Raw genomic sequence first — 26,678 nt, forward strand, 5'->3', positions numbered from 1 at the left:
ATGCTCTGCTGAAATGAGGCTTTTAGATGCTGGGGGCTGGGAGCCCCCAATCTGGAGCAGCCTTCAACAACATTCTGGATTATCTGACATTCTTGTTCTGCTGAGGGGCTGGAGGTGACGTAGTTATAAACATGCACCAGGACGGGTGACGGGAGCCCACACACTGGGAAGGGAACCGCATCAGTGGGGGCTTCCCATGAAAGCCAGGCCGTGTGCTGGCAGGTGAGACCCCAGGAATTACTGGCATGAGCCTCCAGGCAGCTCTGAAAGGGAATGCCATAGGTGGGGATCTGGTCTTCTGCACCCACAAGGGGATGGGTTCTTTGGGGCAGGGCTGTTATAAGTAAATGTCCCCAGAGCAGAAGACCCCTCATCACCTCTGTCCCCACCAGTGCTCCCTCCACCCTTGTTTTATATACACCCTTTACTTTCACCGATCCATGGCCTATTTTAACATTCCAGCTTCTCTCTGTGTCAAGTTTCTGGATCACAGAAATGCACTGGGCTTTCCTCTCCATGGTAGAAATGACAAGTGTTCCTGGTGGTGGCCCCTGGTATTCACTGCAGACATCTGACAATCCTACTGGCCACCTGGAAATCTGTGGGTCTGCACCCCCCTCAGCTGTGGATTGGGTCTTCTTTTCACCTTTCCCAGTGAAGGTTCCAGAAGGCCATAGACTTTGATTTCCACATTTGCTGTCCCAGAAAAGGAGCCCAACAGCTCTAAGGCTGAAAGAATTACATTTTCACCAGCTGTTTCTTTCCACTTAAGTGCAGTGTTGTTAGCCTCTTCTAATCGATAAATGGGCATCGGAAGAAGGTTTACAAACCTTCCACCAGGTAACATCTCAGCAAGGTCAACCATATTTATGAGCCCTCGTTCCAAATCAAGGAGAACAGTGCTGGCTACCCAGAGGCAGCCGCAAATGCAGCTCCGACTTTAGCTATCATCTTCTCTTTCAATTGGTTATTTTTTTTTTTAAGTTCACGGAAAGTATTGGTACAAAGTGCCTGAAAGGACAAAGCCTGCGTGCTGCCGTGATCTAAGTGGAAGCCAAGAGAAAAACATGCCCTCTTAGCTGCAGTGCCTCTGCAGAAAAACTCAGGCTGGATCACACCTTATAAGACACAGTTTAAGAACACAAAAACGGGCCCTAGGACCTTCGGGTGAGGGATGCTAACGTGCCTCTTTCCAGGAAAACTGCCTGCTTGGGCGCCCATCAGGGCTGGGCTTTTTTCCGGATGTGAGAAGGCAGCAGAATGGGGTTGTGGGGGCTGGATGAGCCTTTGCTTGGCTCTTCAAGAAGGATTTCTAATCTTACAGGGCTGGCTCCGGTGAGGACCCGGGTAATGCTGCTCTCTCCTCCCCTCCCCTCCCTCACCATCCTCTCCTGGGACGTGCGCCTTCCAGGACTCATGCGGTCCCCGCTGGAAGCACCAGCAAAGAGGGACCGTATTCCAGGGCACGGTGGGAACACGGTGAACTCGCCTTGAAGGGCCTTTCCCTTAACTCTGGGGCAGGGCTTCTGCTAGAGGCTCTTTTGAAATGAGGAGTTCAATGGAGACACAAAAATACAGAACGATGAATCTTTTCTGAGACTCTGTAACAGAAGTTAAATAGAAGTTACAGAAACTTACTTCTAACAGCAGGTATGAAAAATGGAGATTTTACTGCTGTCATGCAACTGGATTTCATAGCTGTAAGCCAATAGCTGTGACGAAGGAATTATTAAAGTGTTAAATATTTCATTTAAAAGGGAACATTGCAGTCACTTTACAAAGAAAACTCAGAACTCGTCTGTTGAGAGCCTTCATCTGTGAGAAGGCCGGGGTCCCTGCTAGGTTTCCCACAGCCTCGCGTGGGCAGCCCCACTTGCTGGCCAGGTCTCGGTGGGTGGGAGGGCTCAGGAACCGGAGGACGTGTCCACATGGGTTCTGTATCTGAAAGTCCATCCTCGCTTTCTGCGAGGACGTTCAAGCTGCTTTTCTTGAACTCATTGTAAAAAGCGGCTTTTGGCAAACTGGGTAGAAAGAATTTCTCGTTCTAACTGGGTTGGCTGCTGACCTTTACAGCTTCTCCAGGAGGCATATTAAATAAAGAAGTGAAACATTTTCATAAATAAACACTAAGAAATCAGGTAGTGTTCAGAGAAAAGTTTAACTGATATTTCATTATAAAAGAAAAAAGTAAGAATGTATTTCAAAAATAATGCCTTCATTAAGTATTTCTTGAGGAAAAATGAATGAGAAATAAATACAAAGCTGACCCTTGCGAGAGGCTTATGGGGGAAAAATGACCTCCCTGAAAAGCTGCGCTGTGTGACAAGATGGGAGGTCTCGGTCACAGAGTAGCTAGCAAATGGATTTTGTTGACACTTTAAAGAACACCAGAAAAGCAAACCAAAAAAGCCAAAAAACCCAAAACCAAGACAACTCTGACTAATTTTATTTTACGAAATGAGCCGACTCAAACGAGAAATCAGAATACGCTTCATTGGACAGTTCAGCTCTCCTCCTCATCCCTTCAACAGGACAATGAGGCTTCCTTCCAGAGCTGCGGGGCCTCCCACTGGGAAATCCTACCTGTCCTGACCTCACAATGAGGCAGCCCTGGGGACCTCCAGACACCTGGTCAGAAAAGGCAGCTTCACTGTGCCTTGGCAGACATGCCCCGACAGCCACCTAGTTACTAACCTTTCTGTCTTTGGAAATTCCCTAAGATAAGAAGTTGAAACATCTGAAATTTTTAGTATTTGATTAAGTTTTAACCTCAAAAATAGCAATTTCATATGGTTCAACATAATGCATATTTTTGTGGTTAGCCTTAAAAAAAAAATCAAGAACAGCTGTTCATCGCAGAGAGAAATCCTGGAAAGGCGGTGGTACCGGAAGAGGCGGTGTGCAGGAGAGAGGGTCTTCGTGTGGCAGGACAGGCCTGGGGATGGGGTGACAGCTTGGTTCTGTGCAGCCAGAACTTTGAGAAGCCGGGGCTTCAGAAACAAAGGGTCAATGTGCTGGAACTCAAGGTTGAGCTCAAATACAATCTCATTTTAAAGAACAGGTTGAAATAGATAAACCTGGTCTAAATCTCAGAAGTGAGAATATGGTGAAAAATGATATGCAAAAGTATGTTAAACAAATACAAAAATTAAAATGCACAGAAAAGGGAATTGGCCAAGGAAACATTCATTCCACGTTACAACGGACCCGTTCCTCTCAGTCTGCAAAGCAAGTTGATTTCTATGACTCCACAGCTTCCACAGGGCTCTGAGATAACGGAAGACTTTTCCCCTACAGACCTACCCCCTCACTGTCGATTTCACTGGTGTTATGAGATACAAACTGGACAGAGAGCAAACCAAACTCATCTGGACAGAAAGGAGCATATCCACATCTGGGAGAACCAACTAACTCCCTGTTAGCAACCATCCACCATCCACCTCCCCTTCTTCAAACAGTAGAATCCGCACACCTGGCCCCTGCCCAGGAGTCAATGATTGAGCTAGATGTTAAAGACCTGGTTTGCACATGCCGTGGCGGGGAATCGCAGCCCCCACCGCAACCACTAACCATTGCAGGCAGACCTGGCGCAGGGGACTCCAGCCCCACCCCAGAGAGAAGACCCTGGAGCTCAGCACCCGGGGCCTGCAGCCAGCCTCAGAGTTCCCAGAACACCAAGGGAGAAGGATGTGAGAGGCTGTCACACTCCCACCCCAAAACTTTGCTGGAGTGGACCTCATCCCAGCTGGAGGTACCCACTGCACTGTAGGGCTTTCCAAGAGGGGCGGGGCCATGGGGTAGCCAGACAGCCTTTCCCAGTATCCTAGTGGCTACTTCGAGGTCTTCCTGGTCACCAAGACCTATCATGACCTGCCAGCCCAGGAAGCAGCCTGGCCTGGTGTGGGCTGAAAGTCAGGGAGGCAGGGGTAAGCGTAGCCAATCCCAACTCTGTTTAAGCAGCAGGGGCTTGACCGAGGAGCCCCGAGTGCTCATCTGTCCTTGGGTCTAGGAGCAGCAAACAGCAGAAGTAAGGGCAGAGAGGCTCACCGGGGCTCAGTGCTTGCAGGGGTGGTTTGGAGACTGTCTGATTACTCCAAGCGACACCCTCCTAGCTGGCCACCCCTGTCCTGGAGTACCTGTCACAGCTGCAGAGGCCTCCTCCTGTGGTTCTTCCTGGCCTGCCTGCATGCACATTGCTCTCTGGACCCTGATGACACCAGGCCAGCAGGGTCTAGCTCCATGGCCAGGACCACCATATGACCTGGAGAAAACTCATGATTTTCATGGAACTTTTGCCTTTAAGTTTTTATGAAGTTACACAACAAACCTTAGGTGATTTTCAGGAGTTTGCAGGCTCGTTCTCCCAGCCTCCATCCGATTACGCAGAAACCTCCTGGCCTGGTTCTATCAGAGAACTTTTCTGTCCTGAGGCGCTTACTCTGCAGCTCAGGTTTAAGGAGGAAAAAAGCCTGCTGGGCAGTTCTGCAGCCTTGCTCCTCCTGAGGCGAACCCCCAAACAGAGATCGTATAGAGAAGAGTTCGCCACTCTAAGATTCCCAAGCCCAACTTTAAGAAACAAAACCAATCTCTGACTTCCTTGCGCATGCAGCAACAGCCTGCCCTGTGCCCGGCCTGTCATGTGCACAGGAAGCAGGTCCCCAACACCGTCTGCTTGGCTCACTGGCTCGTGGTGCTGGGGAGAGGTGGGCCCCTAGCAGGCGGCGGCCCAGGAGGCTTTGGCAGTGCCTTTGTCCTGGCAGTGACCCACTGGTGGGCACAGATGATAAGAGGCTTCTTGGACGTCTGTGGTTCCATGTAAAGGCCCACCCACTCTAGCTTCCCACTCGCCCATCCCAGAGACCCCCACTGAACCCTTCTGGAGACAGTTGTATATGATTCAGAGGACAGCACGGTGCCCAGTTCATTACAGCTGTATGGTTTCAGTTCATTATGCACAAAACATGCTCATGGCTTCATCTGCTTGCCTGTCTGACTTAGTTAGGGAACTCAGGTATTAGCCCAACCTTCAGGTGTTTCTCTACCTGCTTCCCCTGAAAACTTCCCTCCGTTTTCAAGTTTGTTTTGTGCTGAGAAGCACAGCAGCAATTAGAATACCATTAAACCTACCCAGCAAATCCCATTTGAAATTCAAAATTGCTTTAAATTCACATCTAAAATCTCAAGGCAATTTTCCCCTTTAAGGATATCTATGGGTATAACTACATACAGATATCATATATGAACACACATTCATTCATACAAAAATGACTATGGAAATATCACCATGAAAAATAAATTTCTGGTATGTGTCTAGAATGATTTTAGTTGCTGTAATTAATTTCTGTATTGAGCAGAGTCAAACAAAAGCTTTAAAAGAAATACCTGGGATATGTTTTAGGTTATCACAAGCCCTAAGCAGGCTATATACAGGTAAGTTCTCAAGCCATCTCTTAAGAAAGAATATATCTAATTATGGTTTGAGAAATTAAAAGTAAAACTCATCTAAGGGGATCCGAGGCTGCTACCTGCTATGATGTAAGCGTCACCAACTGAGTGCCTGAAAAGTGGCTGAGTGTCCACGCACAAGTCTCATTTTCTGTGCTGTTGGCAAGCAGATAGTTTTAGCTCACAATAACCTTATTGAAAAATTTACTGCCATTCAGATGTGTTCCTATTTAAACCTTTCAGCCAGTGAGAGTCAAGAGTCGATCTGCATGCATCACTTTTATGGCCTTGCCAAGAATTATGCAACACTGTGCCAAAACTAACACTGCGCCGGAGTGGGTGGAGGCGGCAAAGCCCGGTGCCTCCAGCTCGGCCACATGCTGTCTCTGCTTAGCTGATGTAAAAATACCGGGCTGGTCTACTCAATAAAGTGAGCTGTGATGTCAGTGATTGTTCATAAGCCAAGCTCCCCAAAGGACACACCACAGATGGCTTAGTCACCGACCTTGCTGGAAAATGGGGTGGTGAAGAGCCGGCACGGGGAGCTCCTTGATGGCCTCGGGCTGCTGGAAATAGGCATTCAGCCAGGCTGCGCACTGCTTCAGGGGCTCGGGACCTCTGAGAACCTCAGCGGGGGCTGGGACCTCCATGGCACTGCAAAAGTGAGAACAGGGGCTTAGTCAACCTCTGGGCCCTGCCTCCACAGATCACAAAAGCAAACACCTACTGCCTCTAAACGGTCAAACACCTGCGGCTGCTTCACAGGCACATGTGTCTCAATCATCCATGTTGCAGAAAGGAGGACTGGTGAGACGGGGATGAGCCGAGGCCCTGTACCCACGCTCCACCTTCGGCCTCCAGGACGTGCGCTCTGAGAGTCTGCCTCACAGCTCAAAGCAACCCAAGTGACAGTGTCCCTTTGTAAGACTCACAGATGGCATGGCTGCACCTAAATCATCAAGCACTATTGAAAAGATTTCCCAGAAACATCAACTGTCATAAGACTGCACCACAGCCCACCCCAGCCCAACACCAAAAGGCCACATCCACGCGTCCTGCCTCCTCCATGGCTGCGCTGTGTTCAGGGGACTCCTCAGGGTTCACTTTCCGTCCCAATTCCCATGCACCTGAGGGCCTAGTCTGTGTTTCCTTCGCTGGTGAATCCGTCCTTTCAGGCACAGCCCTGTGCCTCACATGCCTGTGTCTACTCAGTTCTATCTCAAATCTTCCTAGTGGCTTTTTTTTTTTTTTTTGAGATGGAGTTTTGCTCTTGTTGCCCAGGCTGGAGTGCAATGGCATGATCTTCGCTCACTGCAACCTCCATCTCCTGGGTTCAAGCGATTCTCCTGCCTCAGCCTCCCAAGTAGCTGGGATTACAGGCATGTAACACCATGCCCGGCTAATTTTGTGTTTTTAGTAGAGACGGGGTTTCACCATGTTGGCCAGGCTGGTCTTGAACTCCCGACCTCAGGTGATCCACCTGCCTTGGCCTCCCAAAGTGCTGGGATGACAGGCGTGAGGCACCGTGTGACGCTCTTGGCTCTTTCCGGCTGCTCGCCTCCCTTCCATCTCCTGCAGTTTGAATCTGTGCCTCTTGGAGTCACTTCAGACTGTTTTGTGGCTGCTTCTGCTTGGGGTGCTCATTCTTCTGTGGCTTCCATCTGGTGGCCCCTCATAGAAAGGATTCATCATCTCCAGGAGGGGTGGATTTTCTGGGGTTCTGTTCCAGGGACGGAGGATGCAGTCCTAAAGGGGAGGCTTGCCCCCGCCACCTAGGCTGAGGAGTGCAGGACACATCCCAGTGTAATTTCCCATGCTGTGGACCCCTACTGTGAAGCCCTGGTGCTGGGTCTGATTTCTCCAGATGACTCCCCGCCTTCCCTGCCTCTCAAGGTCCCAGACACATGGCAGGCTTCCCCGGGACTTCCCAGGCTTGGAGGGTGGAAGTTTTCTAGTTTCCTTTCACAGACAATGCTGCTCCTCAGGCTTCTGTGAAAAGGTGGAAAAAGTCCCCGCACTCCACAGCTCCCGCAGGCCCTTCAGCCTCCTTCCCGGGCTCCCCTGGAGGACTGCACTACGATCTACAGAACGTCTCTCCTCGACACACACACACTGCCCCAGGACGGTCCAAATAAAGACTGCATTCGCCTGCAAGTGCAGCCCTGCACAGGAGGCGATGCAGCTGGGACATGATCCCTGACTGTGTCCACACGAGGCATGAGTGGCCGGTGGGGCAGGTCCATGGAGAGGAGGCAACGGAGCCATCCTGGGTGTAGGACAAACAGTGTGAACACAGACAGTGTGAGCACGGATGCAGTGTGAACACAGATGGTGTGAACAGTGTAAACACAGATGCAGAGTGAACACAGTGTGAACACAGATGCAGAATGAACACAGACTGTGAACATGGATGTAGTGTGAACACAGACAGTATGAACATGGATGCAGTGTGAACACAGACGGTGTGAACAGTGTAAACACAGATGCAGTGAACAGTGTGAACACAGATGCAGAGTGAACACAGTGTGAACACAGATGCAGAATGAACACATGTAGTGTGAACACAGTGTGAACACATGCAGAGTGAATACAGACTGTGAACACAGATGTAGTGTGAACACAGTATGAACACAGATGCAGTGTGAACACAGTGTGAACACAGTGCGAACACAGATGCAGAGTGAACACATGTAGTGTGGACACAGTGTGAACACAGATGCAGAGTGAACACGTAGTGTGGACACAGTGTGAACACAGATGCAGAGTGAACACATGTAGTGTGAACAGTGTGAACACAGATGCAGAGTGAACACAGACTGTGAACATGGATGTAGTGTGAACACAGACAGTATGAACACAGATGCAGTGTGAACACAGACGGTGTGAACAGTGTGAACACAGATGCAGAGTGAAGGCCTGGGGGACCGAGACTCACAGGGAGGTGGGCAAGGGCTGCGCATGTCAGGACGGGAAGGGCCACTTCGTCCCACAGTGTGACTGGTGGGGGTGGGGGGCCCCTGGCCAGAAGCCAGAAGGCACCGCAGCTGCCTCCAAGCAAGGCTGCAGCAGTAAGAGCATGGCAACGGTGTGGGGAAGATCTGGGGGTGAACCATGAAGCTGGGGTCCAGGATGACTCTCAGTTCCAACCCCAGCCCTGTGCAGATGGGGCTGTCGCCCGGGCCCCGTGTAGGTTCGGCCTGTCTTCCCGGCCTTGTGAGGATGGGGACCTGTCACCCTGGCCCAGTGTGGATGGGCCTGTTGCCATCGCTGGTGTCCGGGAGGACCACAGCCCCAGTGCTGCAAAGACCAGCATTTCTCTTTGTATCGGAGTTGGAGGCTGTTTTAGGAACGATGTGGTCAGGACTTCTTCAAACACCTTCACACGAACAGCTCAAATCACCTCCGGAGCGATTAGTTCTCGCTTTTCCTGTGAGGTAAAAACCAAGCTTGCACAAATCTGAATAAAGTCAAAAGTACATAATGAGGCAAGAGATAAAAGGAAGCCGAACACCTTCCTTATAGTTAAAAAGGTTTACTCTCTCACACAGTGAAAGCGGAAATAAAAGATAACCACCACTTACACGTCTAGTTAAACAAACAACACAGTCTTTTGCGCACTGGGTTTGTGTTAAAGACGTACAAATTACTTCGGCTTAAAGTGCACCGTGGGCGGAAATACCCTGGCACTTCCACTCCGAAAAGAAAGCAGCGCCTCAGCGGCACGAGCCTCGTTTGCATTCCATCCGCGATACTCACATTTTAACGAGACAATCACAACGGCGAAGCTGGGTGAAGTTCTGGAGCTTCCGCCCGAGTCAATGCCTGTGGTGGCATTTCATTTCCCCAGAACACAGCAGACACGCCCATGGGCACACACGGTCATGGGCCTGTGCCTGCGACATCTACAGTGTGTGGTGACGCCATGGAGAGCCCACGGGGCGGCAGCGAGACGCTAAGGGGATGCTAAGGAGAACTGCACCCACGTTGTTACTCTCGTGTGCAGCTGTGCCTGCCTCCCATTGCTGGGGGAGAAGCTGGGGAGAGACCCAGTGCAGGGTGTGTCCAGGGTCACTTCGCTTTGAGGTCCTGCAGGTGCAGAACTGTGCACGTCATCCGACAGCAGTTGGCCATGGAAGACCTCGGGCCGGGTCTCACACACTGTCCTATGCTGGAGGCTGGGTCTCTGGGCTGGAGCGTTTTGTGGGTGTAAAAGTCTCTACCGAGATCCTTAGGTCTTTCTAAAAATAGACCTCTTTGGGTGAGAGGCACCCAGGGCCCCATACCCTGATCTTCACGATGGAGCAGGAAGGTGGTCAGAGGTTTCCAAGCACAGGAGTACTAATGGCTTTAAGGAAGGAGCCAGAGATTGAAGGGAAAAAGAAGGAAGCTCACTAGGATGACCAGCAGCTGCAGACAACTGAGACCAGCAGTCAAGCCTGAGAACCAAGCCCAGCAGAGCCAGCAAAGTCGGCTGATTCGTGGACATTGTGGCCAGACACAACAGGCCCTCGCCTTCTTCAAGCTGCCTCCCCAGCCAGATCCCTGCCCGAGGGAACTCACGCAGACAGGGCCCTCGTTCAGCCCAGTGCCCCCGTTCAGCCCAGTGCCCCAAATACACAGGCTGAGGTCCCACAGCCCAAGTCACTGCCTGGAAACCCTGTGGGCCCCATCACAAAGACGCCTGGGGGAAGCTGGGCTCACTCCGCAGGCAGAGAACGCGTCTGCTGAGCAGGACAACAAAACGGCCTCTCTCAGAGTTTCCCTGGTGGATGGATGTGTGATCTTCTCACTGTCCCCATTTCCTTCCCCGTTAGTGAGGTCTGAACATGTAAAGAAGAACTTCTGCTTGGCTTGAATATTATTCAATTTCAGACACACATCTTCAGTCATTCTATTCTTGCTCTGCGACTTGCTAGCCAAATAAACAATGTATTGGTGATATTGAAGAAGAAAGATGGAGAAATAATGCGCTTTGCTGTCCTGCTCCCCGGGGGAGGCAGCAAAACAGGGGTGGAAGTGGCGTGCAGTGAGGGCTGGCTCCAGCTCCCTCCCGAGTGACACGGAGCCGGCTGCTGTCGGCCACCACTGCCCAGACAGGAAGAGCAAGCATGATGGGGTCCATGGGCCCCGACCGTCAACCCGGGAAACAAGAACGCTGACCAAGCCACCTGCGCCTGCCACCTTCTGCAGCAGGAGCTGAGCTGGCATCTCCTGCAGGGTTCGAGGGACGGCACAAGAAGGGGCTAAGGTGCTGGGTGAGGGTCTTGTCTCCTGCACCAACTCTGGCTGGCATCATGAGCTGGTGTCCATGGTGGCATGTGGGGCTGCAGGATTTGGGCTCCCAAGCAAAGATGCTCCCCTGGAGAGGATAGGTGGACCGCAGGGGTTATCATTTCAGTGGTGGGGGAGTTGCAGGGCCCCCGGGTAAGACTGGGACATCGGATTGGTTGGCAAGGCGAGCACCTCAAGGTCAGGGTGTTTCAGGACTGCCTCAAAGTGCCTCAATGTCTTCAGGACTAGTGGGGTGTGGCCGGCCATCACACCCACGATGGGGTTTCTCAGGGAAGCGTGTGTACACTGTGGGAGACGGGGCATTCTACCACGAGAACTGGGAGCTTCTGTGCCCCCCAGCAACTGCTCCGACTCCAGAGTTAGGAGGCCTTCCTCAGTACCCCTGAGCAGAACGGGGTGCGCTCCGTACTCCCAGGGTCTGTCCACGCGGGTGTCTTTCTCTTACGCTGCTGAGGGAACTGAAATGTGAGCTGGCTTTCCTAGCATTTCCCACTCTTAAAAGGATATTTGAAGAATTTTTATAGTAGTAAAATTCATCTTAAATTGATTTTTTATGCTTGTGCTAAAGATCTCAACCTCTGATTTACTCTGTAGTTCTCCTTTTTAACTCTTTCTCTATTGGCATTAGATAACTATTCATGGGTGAAATGTAATTAAACAGCTTTGATTCTGAAGCAAGAATTTATGATACTACATTTAAAATGAATGGCATTAAACACACACATAAAACCAGATTTTTAAAGCCATGACACAAATTTCCATTTCTACAGTAAAATGAAATTTATTCCCCTGCCCTGCCCTCTCCTCCATCCCCACCGCGCTCATCCCTGGAAGAGCTGGGGGTGACGGCCTCTCTCACGGCGGCGCTTATCACGGGGGAGTTTCTCAGGCTTCTCCGCTGGCGAACTCTGAAAAATCAACAATTATGGGCTCCGTGGCCCACGCTCATGAAAATCCCACATTCCAGTCTCCCCTGGGGCCCTGCAGCTCACCCACCACTGAAATGCCGGCGCCTGTGGTCTGCCCTGTCCTTGCCTGGGGAGCACCTTTGATCAGGAGCCAAAATCCTGCAGCCCCAGGTGCTGCCATGGACCCCAGCTCAGGACGCCAGCCGGAGCCAGTGCAGGAGACGAGACCCTCACCCGGAACCTCAGCCCCTTCCTATCCCATCCGTTGAAGCCTGCAGAAGACAAGACCCTTGCCCAGCGTCGGTGGGGAAACGCCCAGAGCACACCAGAGTCACACCTCCCCCAGGCCTCTCCCAGGACATCACATGTCAACCACAGAATAATCCCGAGGCAAATATCATAACATGGGTGCCTTTTACTTTCTTTAACTTGGCATGAGTTGATGGTGGCTGGTGGGTGAAAAAGAAACCCAGCTCTGCTGGGTGTGTGGACACGTGACAACTGAGGGCGTCGGGCACCCGAACACAGCAAAGTTAGAGCCATGCGGGCCTGGTTCAAGGATCTCTTCAAGAAGAACACAACTGTTGGCAATGCCAGGGGGTTCTTAAAATCAAACCGGACCACACTGACCTGTCCTGGGAGAAGCTCCAGAGCTTTGGCACACTGGAAGGTCCCGGTGACACCCTCCCAGAGTTGCCACCTGTGGGAAGCTGCCTGGACCCATTCCCCGTCCCCGGCTTGGAAAAACAAGTGATGAACTGTTTTGCAGATTTGTTTTGATTTAAATCTCCTTCCCTTCAACTCAAACCAGGGCACAGAAAAGTGGTTGGAATGTTCCAGCACAAAGTCATAACGTGAGCACAGAAACGATTCCAGGGAAAACTGTCCTCACTACCTGCACGAAGCTTCCTTTCCAGACACTGATAATTATCAAGAACATGAAGGATGAGTGGCAGTGACCTACCTGGGATGCAGTGAAGCAGGGGTGAAGAGAGCAAGTTTAAGTGAAATGGCCCCTGCTGGACATGGGCTTCCTTCACCTGTGTGGAAATCCCGCCTGGCCCCAAAGGGTAGAGAAAGCAAGTGCCCCAGGACCATGGCTCAGAGGGAGGGCATGGGCTGGGCGGACCAGGCCCCTGGGGGAAGCTCTGCCCAAGATCAGTGCCTCGTTGAGTCTTGCTGTCAGCCCAGCTCGACACAAGGAAGCTGGAAAGCAGAGAGAGTGAGTGTTCCTGGGACCACGGCTTCCAGGCTCTTTCCAAGTTACTGATGTGCTCAACACTAAAACTTGACCAGCTAACTGGGAGATTTGGGAATTCAGATTTTTAGGTGCCCTAAGATTCCACTGGCAGTAGAGAATCACTAAACGCTCATTTCTGAATGAATTCTACTCCCCAGAGACATTAACATTGTGATGTGCTTGGCTTGAATCCTATATGGTGTTAGAAAACCGGCCAAGAGTCCTGTATAAGTTACTCACATCTCATCAGCACCATGGGCTGACCATGAGGCACTCCAGATGGGAGTGCTGTGCACCCAGTGCCTCTCCTGTCACCTGAACACCCACCCTCTCTCTCCACGGATGACATTTTCGTCTCATGGTTTGGGAACACTACCTGGTGACACTGGAGGGTCTCGCAAGAAAACAGTTCATTCCAAAGACACGTGCTTCTCTGAGTTCCTCTAGAATCTGGCAAGGTTCCAGAGGATTCAAGGGTGCAAGGCTTCCACAAGGCCGTGAAGGAGGCTGCACGGAAACCTGTGGATACCTGAAAAGCTTTTAGTGCCCTCGCCACACACGGCACTTTAGACACTCAGGTGACGAGCAACATTTCCCAAGCCCAGCTAGTGAGGACCTCACCTCCTCTGGCTTTCAGAACCTGGTGTGGAGGGCGGGGGAGGACTCAGGACTCAAGGGCAGAGCAGTGGACTCCTGGGCTCATGCAGGAACATGCCCTCAGCCAAAGATTACCCATCCTCATGGAGACTCTTGCTCAGTATCACTGGTACATGCACAATTATGTCCCGTTTAGAAGATCTCTAGCAGAATGTCTTGTGTTTGATGGATTTGTCCTGCATTTAATTACAGCAGGAAGCTCAGAGGTTAAGACTGAAGTAAAGAAATAAACTATGCTACCTGCTCTTAATAAAGATCATTTTATTTTAAATGGGAGGCTGAATAAAATCTTTTGACTCTGTATTTCAGCCAAACGCAGTGATTTAATTCCATTCAAGCATTTACTGAGGACCTGAAATACACGTGGTTAGTGGTGAGAATACTGACTCAGGGCTGTCCCTTCCTCTGGAGCTGACAGCCGACTGCACAGGAAGGCAAGGTGAAGGTCAAACACACAGGTCAACATCAGAAACACCACTTCCGCCTTCCAATGGCCCCCATGCTCCATGGAGGCCCTGAGGAGGGAGGCTCGGAAGGAACACGGCAGCCACTGCTCCGTGGCTCTGCCTGGTGGCTGACAGCTGTTTGGGAACTATGACCACGTACATTTGACAAAGTGCATGCATTTGTTTGAATATTCTATAGTTATTTTAGGAAACTGAGTAGAAACAGAAAAATTAAAGTGGAGATGTTAGTAATCAACATGGATCTCAGCAGTGCAATTGCGGCAAAGATAAAAAGCAAGCGGCATTCCGAAGGTTCATGACAGACACAACTGCAGCCTCGCTGGACTTGAGCTGTCATTGCTGCTGCTGCTGCTGACGATGGCACTGAGCGAGCACCTTAGGCTGTCCGCAGTGATTCACGTGCCACAGACAGCACGTGGCGCAGTGATTCACGTGCCGCAGACAGCACGTGGTGCAGTGATTCACGTGCTACCTCACTGATTTCTCATGCAACCCCAAGAACGAGATGTGCTCAGCTGTGAAAGGAAAAAGTGAATAAACACACACGGAACATCAGCAATACACTTCAGTTTATGTAATAAACAGTGATAGGTATGAGTAATATATATCTCTTTTAAACTTTCTGGTACAAGAGGGCCTCCCACTCATCACAGGTGAGTCTACTGATTGACTTTTATGTGTTTGGTTTTAGGACCTAATTTAAAGATGCTTTCTGTACAAAACGACATCATATAAGACAGGGAAATAAGTGTTGAGCACAGCCCCTTCCTAGAAGTAAACAAGAGGTCTTCCTGGAGAAGGCAGTGTTCCCTGAGTCCCTGCAGGAGGGCTGCGAGGACCTCCGGCCCTCAAGGCAGCAAATCTTTCCAGCACTTTTACTGTGTGGTTCATAAGAAAGATGGACAGAAATCTCACTCTTGCTTTTACATCTTCCACCCATCCCAAAACAAATCCTATGTTGGTGATCCTATCACAGACACCAAAGGGTTCATGTACCAAGGTCAGCAATGTGAGGAGAAAGAGGCCATTTAAAATGAAATTAGGTTCCAAGTTACTTTCTGGGTGGTGGGCATCCTATGCCCTCAGTATCTGGAGCTCAAATTAATGTCAGATTGCAAACAAGACCACAAAGGTATTTACTATAGTATTTTAAAACACCCACCAAAAATACAGAGAAAACTTCATCTAATTTTTCAACTCTTCCCCATAAGGACTATATATTTTTTTCTTTTTAAAAATAATTAATTCTTAAAAATACATGAAATAAAAATATTTTTAAAAGACAATCTAAATAGTCTACTTGGCAGACCAGAAAGTCTTACAAAGCCTATTTACCTTCCCCCTAAATGTTCAAATCATTAAAAGGAAAATTGTATTTTATCAACATTTTAACATACCATTAAAAGTCTCTGCTATTTGACAGATGAAGATAAAAACACCCCAAAACTATAGATGAATGATCAGGTCCCTAAAGATTCCAAAACAATTACAGGATGCAGAGCAATCTAGTTAAATTTTATTCAAAAGCTTACTGCACTTGTGTTTTCTTTTATTTTTCTATCAAGAAGCCCATGAGGCTTAAGCACAATTCATTATGTATGAGACCCCACTTGCGGTGCTTGACTGTTGATTAATAGCAAAGTTTGCTGTATGTACATTTGCAACATTAGATGCATACAATATGCTAACTTATTCTTTCACTGAAACTAATTATTTACAAAAATGACTACGTGAGACTACAATTTATTAAATGCATGCATCCAGTCTCAATTTGGCCCCCAAAGACAGCCTGGAATGAAGATCTTTTACTTGATGTGACAACTTCTAGAAACGCTATTATTAATATTGTAAATGTGGCAAATAAAGAGTTCAAATAGCCTTATGTCTGTGTTGCACACGCTTTCCACCACCGAGGCAGCTGCTTTTTAATGTTTTACACACACGAGAGGTACATTCTTCTTTCCCAGCTTAATTTAGTTTCTTATAAATAAAGCACTTGTACATCTGTAAGGATACAACTTTTAAATAGTCTCAACAAATTGCTGCGACTTCCACAAGGGTACCTATTTCTCAGAGCCTCTTTGAGGCTAGGCAACTGTGCATTACTCAACAGTTCTCTTCCCCAGCCCTAGAGAAGAAGCCATATCAATCTATAAGCAGAGATCAACACCTGCATGTCTGGACATGGGCTTCAAATGGGGCCTCTGGTCAACCGCTCATGTCTGTTGTGCTAACGCTATGACGCACACAGCCCAGAGCAGCAGCCACCTGCCCTGAGCATCCTCTGCATTCTGGTCTCTCTCTGCTGGGCCAACCTGCATACCTTGCAGTTTCCCCTTCTGATCTCCTCCCAGCCTCTGTCCTGGGCTTGCCCTGCCCAGCTGAGGGTGGGTGCCCCCGCAGGCTCTGGAGAAAGCAAGTGAGAACTCACTCCCTGCACTGGCCAGACATGGACAGTCAGTGTCCACGTCCACAAGAGAAGACAACAGTGCAGGCGGCCACTGCAGACTCCTGATCGATTGGTGCCACTGGAGTTTTCCAAGGACACCTAAGACAAGCACCTGTGTCTCAAGCAAAAGCCTGCTCTGGGACATAAGAGTTTAGGGGCAGAGAAGAACTGAACCACTGGTGACAGTAGACGAGACGGGTGCGAGATTACTGACTTTGTGTCATGCAATTTCATGGGATGGCGCCTGGACGTCACATGTCCATTACACAATATTGCATCCTGGGCAGGGGAACATGAACCCAGCTGAGGACCAACCCACTCTAGGAAAACAGCTCGAGGTAAGTCTCGCGCAACGCCGCACAGCTGCTATTTACTGAGTGCCTAACATGTGCCGGGCATGTCATTACAAGCTGTTCTATTTATTCCTCCCAAGAACCCTTGGGGGAGCTATTATTATCTCTATTTCTAAGATAGGAAACTGAGGGCCTGAGGTTATGTAATAACAACTTAGCAAATGCATAAGGGACAGACCCAGGAGTGGAATGAAAGCCTGACTCCGAAGACCCGGGTCTGGAGCACTTCTGCGGAACTGATGCACTCCGGCTCTCCTCTTTGAAATGGAAGCCCGTGGTCACTCCTAATCATGACAAGTCCAGATGCCCTCACGCTATGCACTCGACAGCATATATTCTACATGTAATAGCATTTGGATTTATTCTCTTTTACTCTAAGGTTACTTCTATGAACTCTTTCCTAATCCACAGGACTACAATCCAGGCCCACGGCCCCATCATTCAAAGACAATGGGAATGTGCGTATCCAGCCTACTTTCTGTTATACTCTGGAAGCTTCCAGAAAGAGAGACAAGGCGTCCACATCATAGAGTCTCGAGCTCCCAGACAGCTGCCCAACTGCTCTTAAAGGAAGGTCAGAATTACATTTAAACACATCCGTGACCCGTCCACACAGCACACATCAGTATTTCACATAGGCAGGAGGCCTCGGTCCCAGAATGCTCCTGGCCTGCTGTCTCCCCTACTGTCAAGCCTCCAGAGGCAAGGCCTGGAGTGATTTGGGCTGCGTTCAGTGGCTTGACAAACGCACAGATAAGGTGTGGACTGGGCTGCAAGTCCAATAGAGAGCTCCCCAGGAGGGCTGCTCCCGTGAGCTCTGGGACAAACAGCCACGCACCGTCCTGGGGCTGGTCCCGACTCTGCCTCCAGCCCTGGGCTCCTACCCAACACATTCCCAGAGCTCAGTCCCTGCCCAGTGAGTGAATGGGTAAACAAGACACAAGGGTGCTGAGGCGCCTCTGTAGCACGTGCATTGAAAAAGCACCTACATTTCAGATTTCATTTTTCCAATGAATAATTTGCTGAAAACCATTCCCTAGGGGGAAGAAAAACTCACAAAGATTTTCTAAACAGTAAAAGCTGCACCACTCCGGCTTTTCAGATTTTGTAGTAGACTGCAGAATGACGAAGTATGTGAAAGCCCAGGAAATGGGCATCACTTCCAATTTTGCTTACTTTGATAGGACTCTGCTGCCAGAACCTGACAATGCCGCAGGTTTGAAGACACAGAACTTAGTGGGTTCTCCTCTGTGTCTGTTCCGTTCCCCACCCCCGATATAAGGCAATCAACTTAATGATGAGATGGAACAAGAGAACAAATGAAACGAAGCAGCAAATCCTTCAAGCCCCATCTTCATGCTGTAGTTGTAAATAGTCTTGAGTTCCAGCAGCTACACTTGTTATACTAAGGCATCTAGGCTGTGCCCTCATTTCTCCTCTAGGCTTCTGGGCCTTTGGGGAGGAGCCAGGGGGTCATTAATAAAGGGGCGTGAAGAGGTCCCAGTGAGGAGAACCTTGCCTCCCCCAGTGACACGCAGCAGACACCAGGAGGCCTTGTCTGTAGGCATGCCTTCTCATCTACTAGAAATATACCGTAGGACCATGAGGATAAGGCCACTCCTGGGAAACAGAAGCCAATGGTCACTCCTAATCATGACAAGCCCACATGCTGTCATATGGAACAGCCTGCCCCTCCCCCATCAACTGGAGTGCAAAGGGCAGAGCACCTGATAAGGCCTGCAGGCTGTGCCAGAGCTTGGGAAGCCAAGCCCGCCCTCTAAGCTCCTCGCCAACACGACTGTTCCAACTCCTAGGCAGGCAGCAGTTTCTGATTTGTCGTCTCTGTTAAGGAACAGGCTTGCTTTCTCCCGTGAGCCCATGCAATGAGAAATAATACTTTTGGTACTAACAGGGATAAGATGTACCTACTCCTAATTGACACAATTCATCTCCACACAGTTTACAGACTAACTCTGTCAACATGCAATTCCGAAAAAATTATTTTTCATCTTAGCAAGAGAGTATATCATAATTTAAATATAACAATAACCGAGTGTTCTGAAGACAATGCTTTTCTTTCTGAAAGGCATGGATTATATGAGGATTGACCTCCATGGGGCTCAGTCCATTAACTTGTATACTGGGCTCATTAATAAATAATCCTGCCACTAAATTACCTGTCTTGTAAATTGGTTTGTATACATCTAAATAAATAATAGATAGTTCCCTATTATCAAACACAGTGGAGTTTTTAAAAGAAAGGCACAGCTATAAGACAGCATTGCCATTTTATCCAGGAACAACTTTCTCCAGCTCACTTCATAGAAAGCCCTTGTTTTCCCACTGATGCTGCAGCTGGAACATGTTAGCTGCAGAGCAGAGTTGAGAATACTGCGTTTAATCTCAGACAAGTATATTGACTATCCATCAGTGGCCAAAAAAATCTTCAGCAACTATTAAATGGACAGTTAATATAATTGTATTTTAAAACACTGAGGTCATATTTAATTTTGAATTGAAACTCTTAAAACATGCTTTCTGGCAAGGACATAGAGTAATAAAACAACATTAACTACAGAAAAAAATCCCTAAAACTCACATTATTAAAATAAATCTTTTTTCCAGAGTACTAATATTTGCAAGAAGTAGATTACAAGAAGCAGAAAACATTTGTACTTTTTCAACAAGGATCGTCACTGGCACTGAAAATCAGGATTTTCAACTGAAGGGATGAGCTCATGCTGGAGGCCAGAGTTCAGATGCGGCCCCCTCCCTTCTCCTCTGAGCTGGCGGGTCTCCTGGCGTCTTCTGTCTTCCTTCCAGGATGCTCAAACTTAGTTCAGCTACACCCTCAGGTCTTCCAAGCAAAACTCTACCCAGCGAAGAATCCAATTATGTTCCAAAGCAGGAGGGAGAAGTGACTGGGGCTGGGAAAGTGTAACAAGAACAGATGGGGGCTGGAGAGTTCCGAGCAGGGAACGGGGAGAAAGCATTTTAGCTGCGGAGCTCGCCAATTAAGATTCCCTTTAGGAGGCACCCATTTCTACTCAAAGCAGGCTGGTGAGTCCAATTTTGTATGCCTTTTTCCTCCTCTTCAAAAATCAATACAGCCCTCTGGGAGGCTGTCATGCAGCAGGCAGGCAGGTCTGTGGACCGTAAGCTCCATGCCTGGACCAGGTCTCAGCCCTCCTGGGGGAAGGCAGGAGGAGGTGTCACAGGATTTTCTGGCAAAAACAATGCAGCATTTACTTACAGGTGTTCTCTGACAGCCAGGACAAGGAGGAAGCCCCTGCATGCGCACTCTGGAGCCAGGGGCCGTGTTTCCAGGAGCCCTATACCTTGATTTGACCTTTCAAACCCTTCAACTGGTGCCTCAGAAGAGCAGAGGTGAAAGAGAGGGAGCCTGCCACTGAGAAGAGCTTCTGGGAACTCAAAAGTGCCATTCAACTCAGGCGACCAGCTTTATTTCCATGGCACCTGATGCCCTGGGCTTCCCCGCCCCATCCTGTCAGCCAGCATGTCCTCTCCCTGCTGCCTGGACATGGGGACCACCGAGTCCTCAAGGGCGGACTGGGCCTTGGGCTGCCTCATTCTGAGCCACTTGTACATGAGAACTGTCATTACTTTCTGGAGTCCCTCCTCTGTTTTAAGCTCTGGTCCCAAACTGCTACCTGCTTCCCCAACCAGGCCTAACCCTGAGCATGGACACATTGACCAAGAGAAGCCTACACCCACTGCCTGGACCACGCGTGTCCTGCTGCAGCCCACGGCCTGCAAGAGCTGGAGTTCCACTTCCATCCAATGCTGAACTCTTCTTAGCTCACACCTGGGTAATCTAGGGATCTTTTGAAAGCATTCTTAGATGTTCAAGAAAATTCCAGCTTGAGAAACAAGAACTTGAAAAAGGGAAATTCTTACAAGAAGATACCTTTCAATTGCAAATTACTATTACAGAAGTCGCGCTGACCTTTATAACAGTGAGGTGTTTATCTTTAAAAATTTTATTGCAATGAAAACACACCTTGGAAAAGTCTCACAGGACTCAGGGATCTCTGGAAATACTCCATGTGTTTGTATTTGCATGGGTCCTCTCTTTCTTGAGGTCCCAGGTTGGTTAACACTGACTCACAAGATGATCAGACAGAGGCAGGTATGAGAATAATCCGCCAGAGATTAAACCCTCTAGGCAATTTCATTGCTCACCATGTGTTAATACCACACTAAAAGCACACTTGTGGATAAAGACTGGGTGAAACTCACTCCTTGCCCTGCTGGGCTTTGCCAGTGAGCGGTGTCCACTCCAGAGAATTTTCTGTGGTGCTGCATCACTGCCCACGCTGGGAACAACGGATGAGAGCAACCCTGAGATCAGGGGCTGCAGCTGAGGCTGGGAGCTCCCTCCGGCCAGGCTTGCACGGACACTGCTCCGAAGACAGCTTGTCTCCAGGTACTTGTGAAGTGACGTCAGTTTGTCACTTACAGGCCAGTTTTACCCTCAGAATGCACTCTGAGATTCTTTTCCCTCCCTTCCGCTGCAGCCCTGCAGCTCAGGCCCCAGACACCACAGCCACGCTGGGTCCACACAACACCTGGACCCACAGGACCTCCGTGCTGCCCACGCCACACTGGGCCCACGCCACACCCGGACCCACAGGACCTCCGTGCTGCACACGCCACACTGGGCCCACGCCACACCCGGACCCACAGGACCTCCGTGCTGCACACGCCACACTGGGCCCACGCCACACCCGGACCCACAGCACCTCCGTGCTGCACACGCCACACTGGGCCCACGCCACACCCGGACCCACAGGACCTCCGTGCTGCACACGCCACACTGGGCCCACGCCACACCCAGACCCACAGGACCTCCGTGCTGCCCACGCCACACTGGGCCCACGCCACACCCGGACCCACAGGACCTCTGTGCTGCCCATGCCACACTGAGCCCATGCCACACCTGGACCCACAGGACCTCTGTGCTGCCCACGTCACACTGAGCCCATGCCACACCTGGACCCACAGGACCTCCGTGCTGCCGTGTCTCCATCCCTCAACCATGGGGCATTCCACGTTGCCACTTGGCTCATATCTGCCACACAGGATTTTCAAGGTGTCCATAGTCAGCATGCCTCATGCGCCAAACCTGGTCCATTAACTGTTTTTGCAAATAAAATTTTATTGGAACACAGCCACGCCCATTTGTTTCCTCAGACAGCATCAAAGCTGAGTAGCTATGACAGACCTTCTAGCCTGCTAAGCCTGAGATAATTCTTTCCCACCTGGCCCTGCACAGAAGGCGCTGGATGGGCCCCGGTCTGGACACATACTGATTCGAGCTTTTCTTCTCCACCTAGAAGCCGCCTCTAAGGCTCTTCAGGTGGGTCCTGTCAATCCTGATCCTGACCACTCTCTGCTCATCCTCCCTCCTGTAATGCTCCAGACCTAAACCCTTCTTCACATCCTAATTCAACCCCGAGTCTGTATCACCTCCTCTGCTAATTATACCTACAATCACTCCAGACCATATATTTGGGTGGCATCAAAGAATTCAGTCTGTTAAATCACGGCAGCTGCTGTTCACTGAGCGCCCACTGTGTGCTGGGCACCGTGCGCACCACCCCAGCTAGTTCCCGGAACAAAGTAGGTGGTGAGTATCTGGAGTCTGGTTTAACGAGAAAACCAAAGTGCAAGGAGTAGTAACTCCCAAGGCCATGCAGCTAAGTGGCAGGGACCAAATTCTAGAGCTCTGACGTTAGCACCTGAGTGGTAGCCTCTCCAACCTGGCTTGTAACACCTTCAACCAGGAGAGCGCATGGACACCCCAAATCATTGACAAAGACGCTCCTGGACCAGAGAACTCAGGCCCTGTGGAACCCAGCCCACGCACCGGCGTTCGAATTCCTCACTGCACGCTGCCTCAGGGTGCATCTTTGCTCCAGTGTCCATGTGGCAGGCACACTCCTTGGTCCCCTCTCATGAAGCCCCACACCTCTGCTGCTGTAAGGCCTAGCTTCTTTGTGCCTCCCCACCATTGATTTTCAAGCCTCTCTGCTGCCCCGTCCATGACGTTACTCGAAGCCCACAGCCTCACAGAACCTGTCCTCTCAAAGGCTGCTAAGGAGCGCCAGGCATCCGAGCTAACATCCTCTCCTGGCCTCCTGATGCCTGCACTGCCCAGGTTCCATGCCGCTTTGGGACGCGGCTCGGGGCTGACCTCGGGGCCAGCTGCCTGCTGTGCTCTCGCCTCTCCCAAGTCCCGTTGCCAGGTCCTCTTCTTGCTTCTACTCACCTCACCCTGACTGCTGGACAAGGCTCTGTATGGACTGGGACAGTGTTAGGTGTCACTTCATGAGGACCTGCAAGGGACAGGCACAGCCCTGCCACACTGGGGCTCTTGCCCCATGCAGCTGCCTGTCCGGAATGGCCCCCACAAGCTGGTCATCACCTCCAGGTCAACAGGCGACATCAGCGTCAGCCTTCACCCCACGCCAGGAGCAGCTCCCAGTTCCCGCTGCTGCCTTCAAGTTCTCCCGCAGCCCAGGCCAGCTGGTTTCTGCTTTGCAACCTCTCTCATCTCCCTTCCCTTTTGCTGCCACTTCTGAACAACCTCGAGCTTCGGAACTGGCCTCTCCGCACTCCGGTCACATCCAGAGAGCCTGTCAAAAGCAGATAAACCTTCCTAAAATCCTGCCTGGTTGTCCCCATCCCGCTCACCAGCCTCCCCGAGTCCTCACTGTGCACTCAGAATCAGGTCCAGACCCTGCATCCAGTGCTGGGCACAGCCCTGCGGTCTGGCCTGGGGCTCAGGCTTTCTCCTGGCTGAATCCCAAGTTCCAGCCGATCTGGCCAAGTTGTCCCTCCCTGACCTCCCCTTTTCCCCCAGGCCTTCCCACCCCCGGAACTTGCCTCCTCCTCCTCTCCCTGCGCCTGAAATGTGGTCTCCCCATCCTGGCCTCAAGCAAGTGCACAGCACCCACGGCTGGTATCTCTCCATCCCTCCTGCAGCCAGAGGGTCACCTCAGGACCACTGTGCCCACAGCCTAGCCTCCCCTCCATGCGCCACCCTTAAGCAGCACATGGCACCTCCAGCTGCTCTGGGTATGGTCCTGTAGTTTCCACATATAAAGCCCACACCTTTGGACATTTCTCTATTACTCATAGAGACGGACACCACAGTGCCTTTTGTACATACTCATGTCACAAACGCCAAAGACTGACAGATTATTAATGAGTGAATAAGTGAAAACTTCAAATGAAGGAAGGTGGGGGTGAAGAGGTGTTACTGAATATACTTAGAAATGATTAAGAATTTACTTCAAAATGGATGAAATGTAACTATTTTGCTATATTCTGTTGCCTATTGTACTCCTGAGATTTTTGGCATTATCACTAGACTTCTTCATACATTATCGAAGAGACAAAATTCTGGAACTTAACCACTTAAGACACATGCAAGCAAATATGTGGTGTAAACTACCAGTGTTTCAGAGTGGGCTTCTACTGCATGTCTGTTTTGATCAAAACTTGAAATAGCCAGGAAATGACTTTCTGAATAAGATCCGAAGGACAGAGGGGAAGTTTCATGTTTTTCAGCTTTCGGTTCCACCCAGACTCTAGGATTCAACAACACACATTCACAGACCTAGGACCTATCTGAATGAGTTTATGACTTTGGCACATAAGGACTCAGTTTTAGTATCTTGCCATCTACACGGCCAACCCAGTAAATTCCAGTATTACGCAGTTTGGGATTTATCACGGCCTGTCATCTCTCTTTCCCAGGCACTGTTTCATTGGTCTAGCCCAGAAATCACTGGAAAGCCAACGACTTCAAACCCCACACAGCAGCATGAGGCAATTCAGAGCAAACTTGTCAAGTTTAGTCTTGGCCAAGCTGAGCAGCGTTGGATCAAGAGTCAAGCCAAGAATCTTCTCAACAATTCCAACAGAAATGGCCCTTTGCCTGGGAGCATAATATTTTATAAGAGCTGGCATAATCAACCAAGAAAACAAACTAGAAGCTTATAGACAAAGGGTGTGTGCTTGTGTTAACCAAAGGACCTGCTCCATCCACCACTGTCTTTGTGAAAAAACATTTCTAAGAATTAAAGTCAGAACCAAAAACAAATATTTGCAACTCTCGAGCTACAATCTCAGGCTCTTTTCGGTCCCCATGTTCAAGACTGAACGCCTTCCTGCTAATTATGATGTACGTGATTGAAAAAATGCACTCCTATCTCTAAGAATCAAATCAGAAACCAGAACTACACCCCTAAGCTTAGAAAAACTGCAAACTGCCACAGCTTGCCATTTCCAATAAAATATTTTTATGGGACAAAGTGAAAGCTAGAAATGACCGACTCCTGTTGAACACTGTAAGAAACAAAGGCTAGGACTCGGCTGGGCTCGGTGGCACACGCCCATCATCCCAGCACTTGGGAGACCAAAGTGGGCGGATGACTTGAGTCCAGGAATTTGAGGCAAACCTGGGTAAAAAAAAAAAAAAAAAAAAAACACTACATGACACTTAAGTGCATCGCGAGCTGCAAGGAAACGATGCTGTCCCTCAGGTCTGATTCTCGCCCAGTCTCTTAAAAGGATAGAGGCGTGCCGCGTTCCCTTCTTGATGATGTGGGATGGAAATGCTGTTCTTACCCCTCGGTTCAGCACACTTGCTGAGGACCCACAATTTGCAATACAGGGTACCAGTGACGAAGGAGATGGGAGGATGAGTGGAATAGAGCCCCACCCCAGAGCAGCTCAGAATGTCCTCTCTCAGCTGTGCCAAGGATGGGGGCTGCATCCTGAGGACAGGCCCATGCTCAGTCACATTTCTGTTTTAGGAGGTAGATCTGAGGAAAAGCCCCAGACCAGCTGACCGAAGCTGCTGGCAGCAGTTGGAGGCCCAGGGTGAGCACGTTCTGTTCTCACTTCTCTCCTGGCCTTCCTCTGTCACAGCCTTCAAACTTATAACTTCTATTTCCTGAACCACGCTTGTTCACATGATGTCACCTATGCCAGGCATTAAGAAAATATCACCCAGGACAGGTGGCCTCCTTAAATTGAAAAAATCCTCATTTAAAAACAGGCCATCTCTACCAAAAATACAAAAATTAGCCGGATATGGTGGCGGGTGCCTGTAATCCCAGCTGCTTGGGAGTCTGAGGTAGGAGAATTGCTTGAACCCGGGAGGAGATCACACCACTGCACTCCAGCCTGGGCAACAAAGCGAGATCCTGTCTCAAATACATACACATACACACACACACACACACACACACACACACACACACACACAGAGTCAAGGACTCCTGTCTTATTTACGTGGAATTATCTTACTGTCCCATCTTAATGGCACCTTGGAAGCTGATTTAGAGATCTCTGTTTTCTTTTTCCCCGACTCAATTTATTAACAATCGTATATTGCATAACTTTTATTTTTTTTACTTCTTAAAAAAAGTGCTTCCGTTCATATATCCACCAGTCTGTGCCTTCCAATTTCTGTTTCTGCTGCTATGGACATTAACTCTGAAGAGCTGCCAGTTTTCTCAGAAGAGATTTAAATAAACTTCCGAAGCCAAAGGTAATTTTCTTTATAATTGACATTAAAAAGTCGCATGAACTAGATGAAGGATGGTTGCTAGGCACATCTGCCACTGGGCATTGTCTGAAACTTAAGAACAATCAATGGCAAAAGGGAAGAAAAGGTTTATTGGCTAATCCTCAAAATGAGGGAATATTAAATACAGTTGCACATAAATAAGAATATAAATAGAAATGTTTCTTATTCAATTACTTAGAAACACAGGGCAGAGAAAGATGTGGGCATGCAGACAGTTCATCAGCAACAGACTTCACTTCTGT

General features: G+C 49.6%; 1 protein-coding gene across 1 annotated transcript in view; it reads right to left on the reverse strand.

The window, feature by feature from the left end:
* MGMT (O-6-methylguanine-DNA methyltransferase) overlaps nt 1-26,678 on the reverse strand; it is a 282,734-nt gene that overhangs the window by 41,401 nt on the left and 214,655 nt on the right. The window contains exon 3 of the mRNA XM_012464210.3: nt 5,951-6,099. Within this exon, the coding sequence (XP_012319633.2) occupies nt 5,951-6,099 (149 nt within the window). The remainder of the gene's footprint in view (nt 1-5,950; nt 6,100-26,678) is intronic.

This window comes from Aotus nancymaae, unplaced genomic scaffold (genome assembly GCF_030222135.1).
Source record: "Aotus nancymaae isolate 86718 unplaced genomic scaffold, 86718_ANA_hifiasm-v0.15.2.pri h1tg000010l, whole genome shotgun sequence".
Classification (NCBI taxonomy): Eukaryota; Metazoa; Chordata; class Mammalia; order Primates; family Aotidae; genus Aotus; species Aotus nancymaae.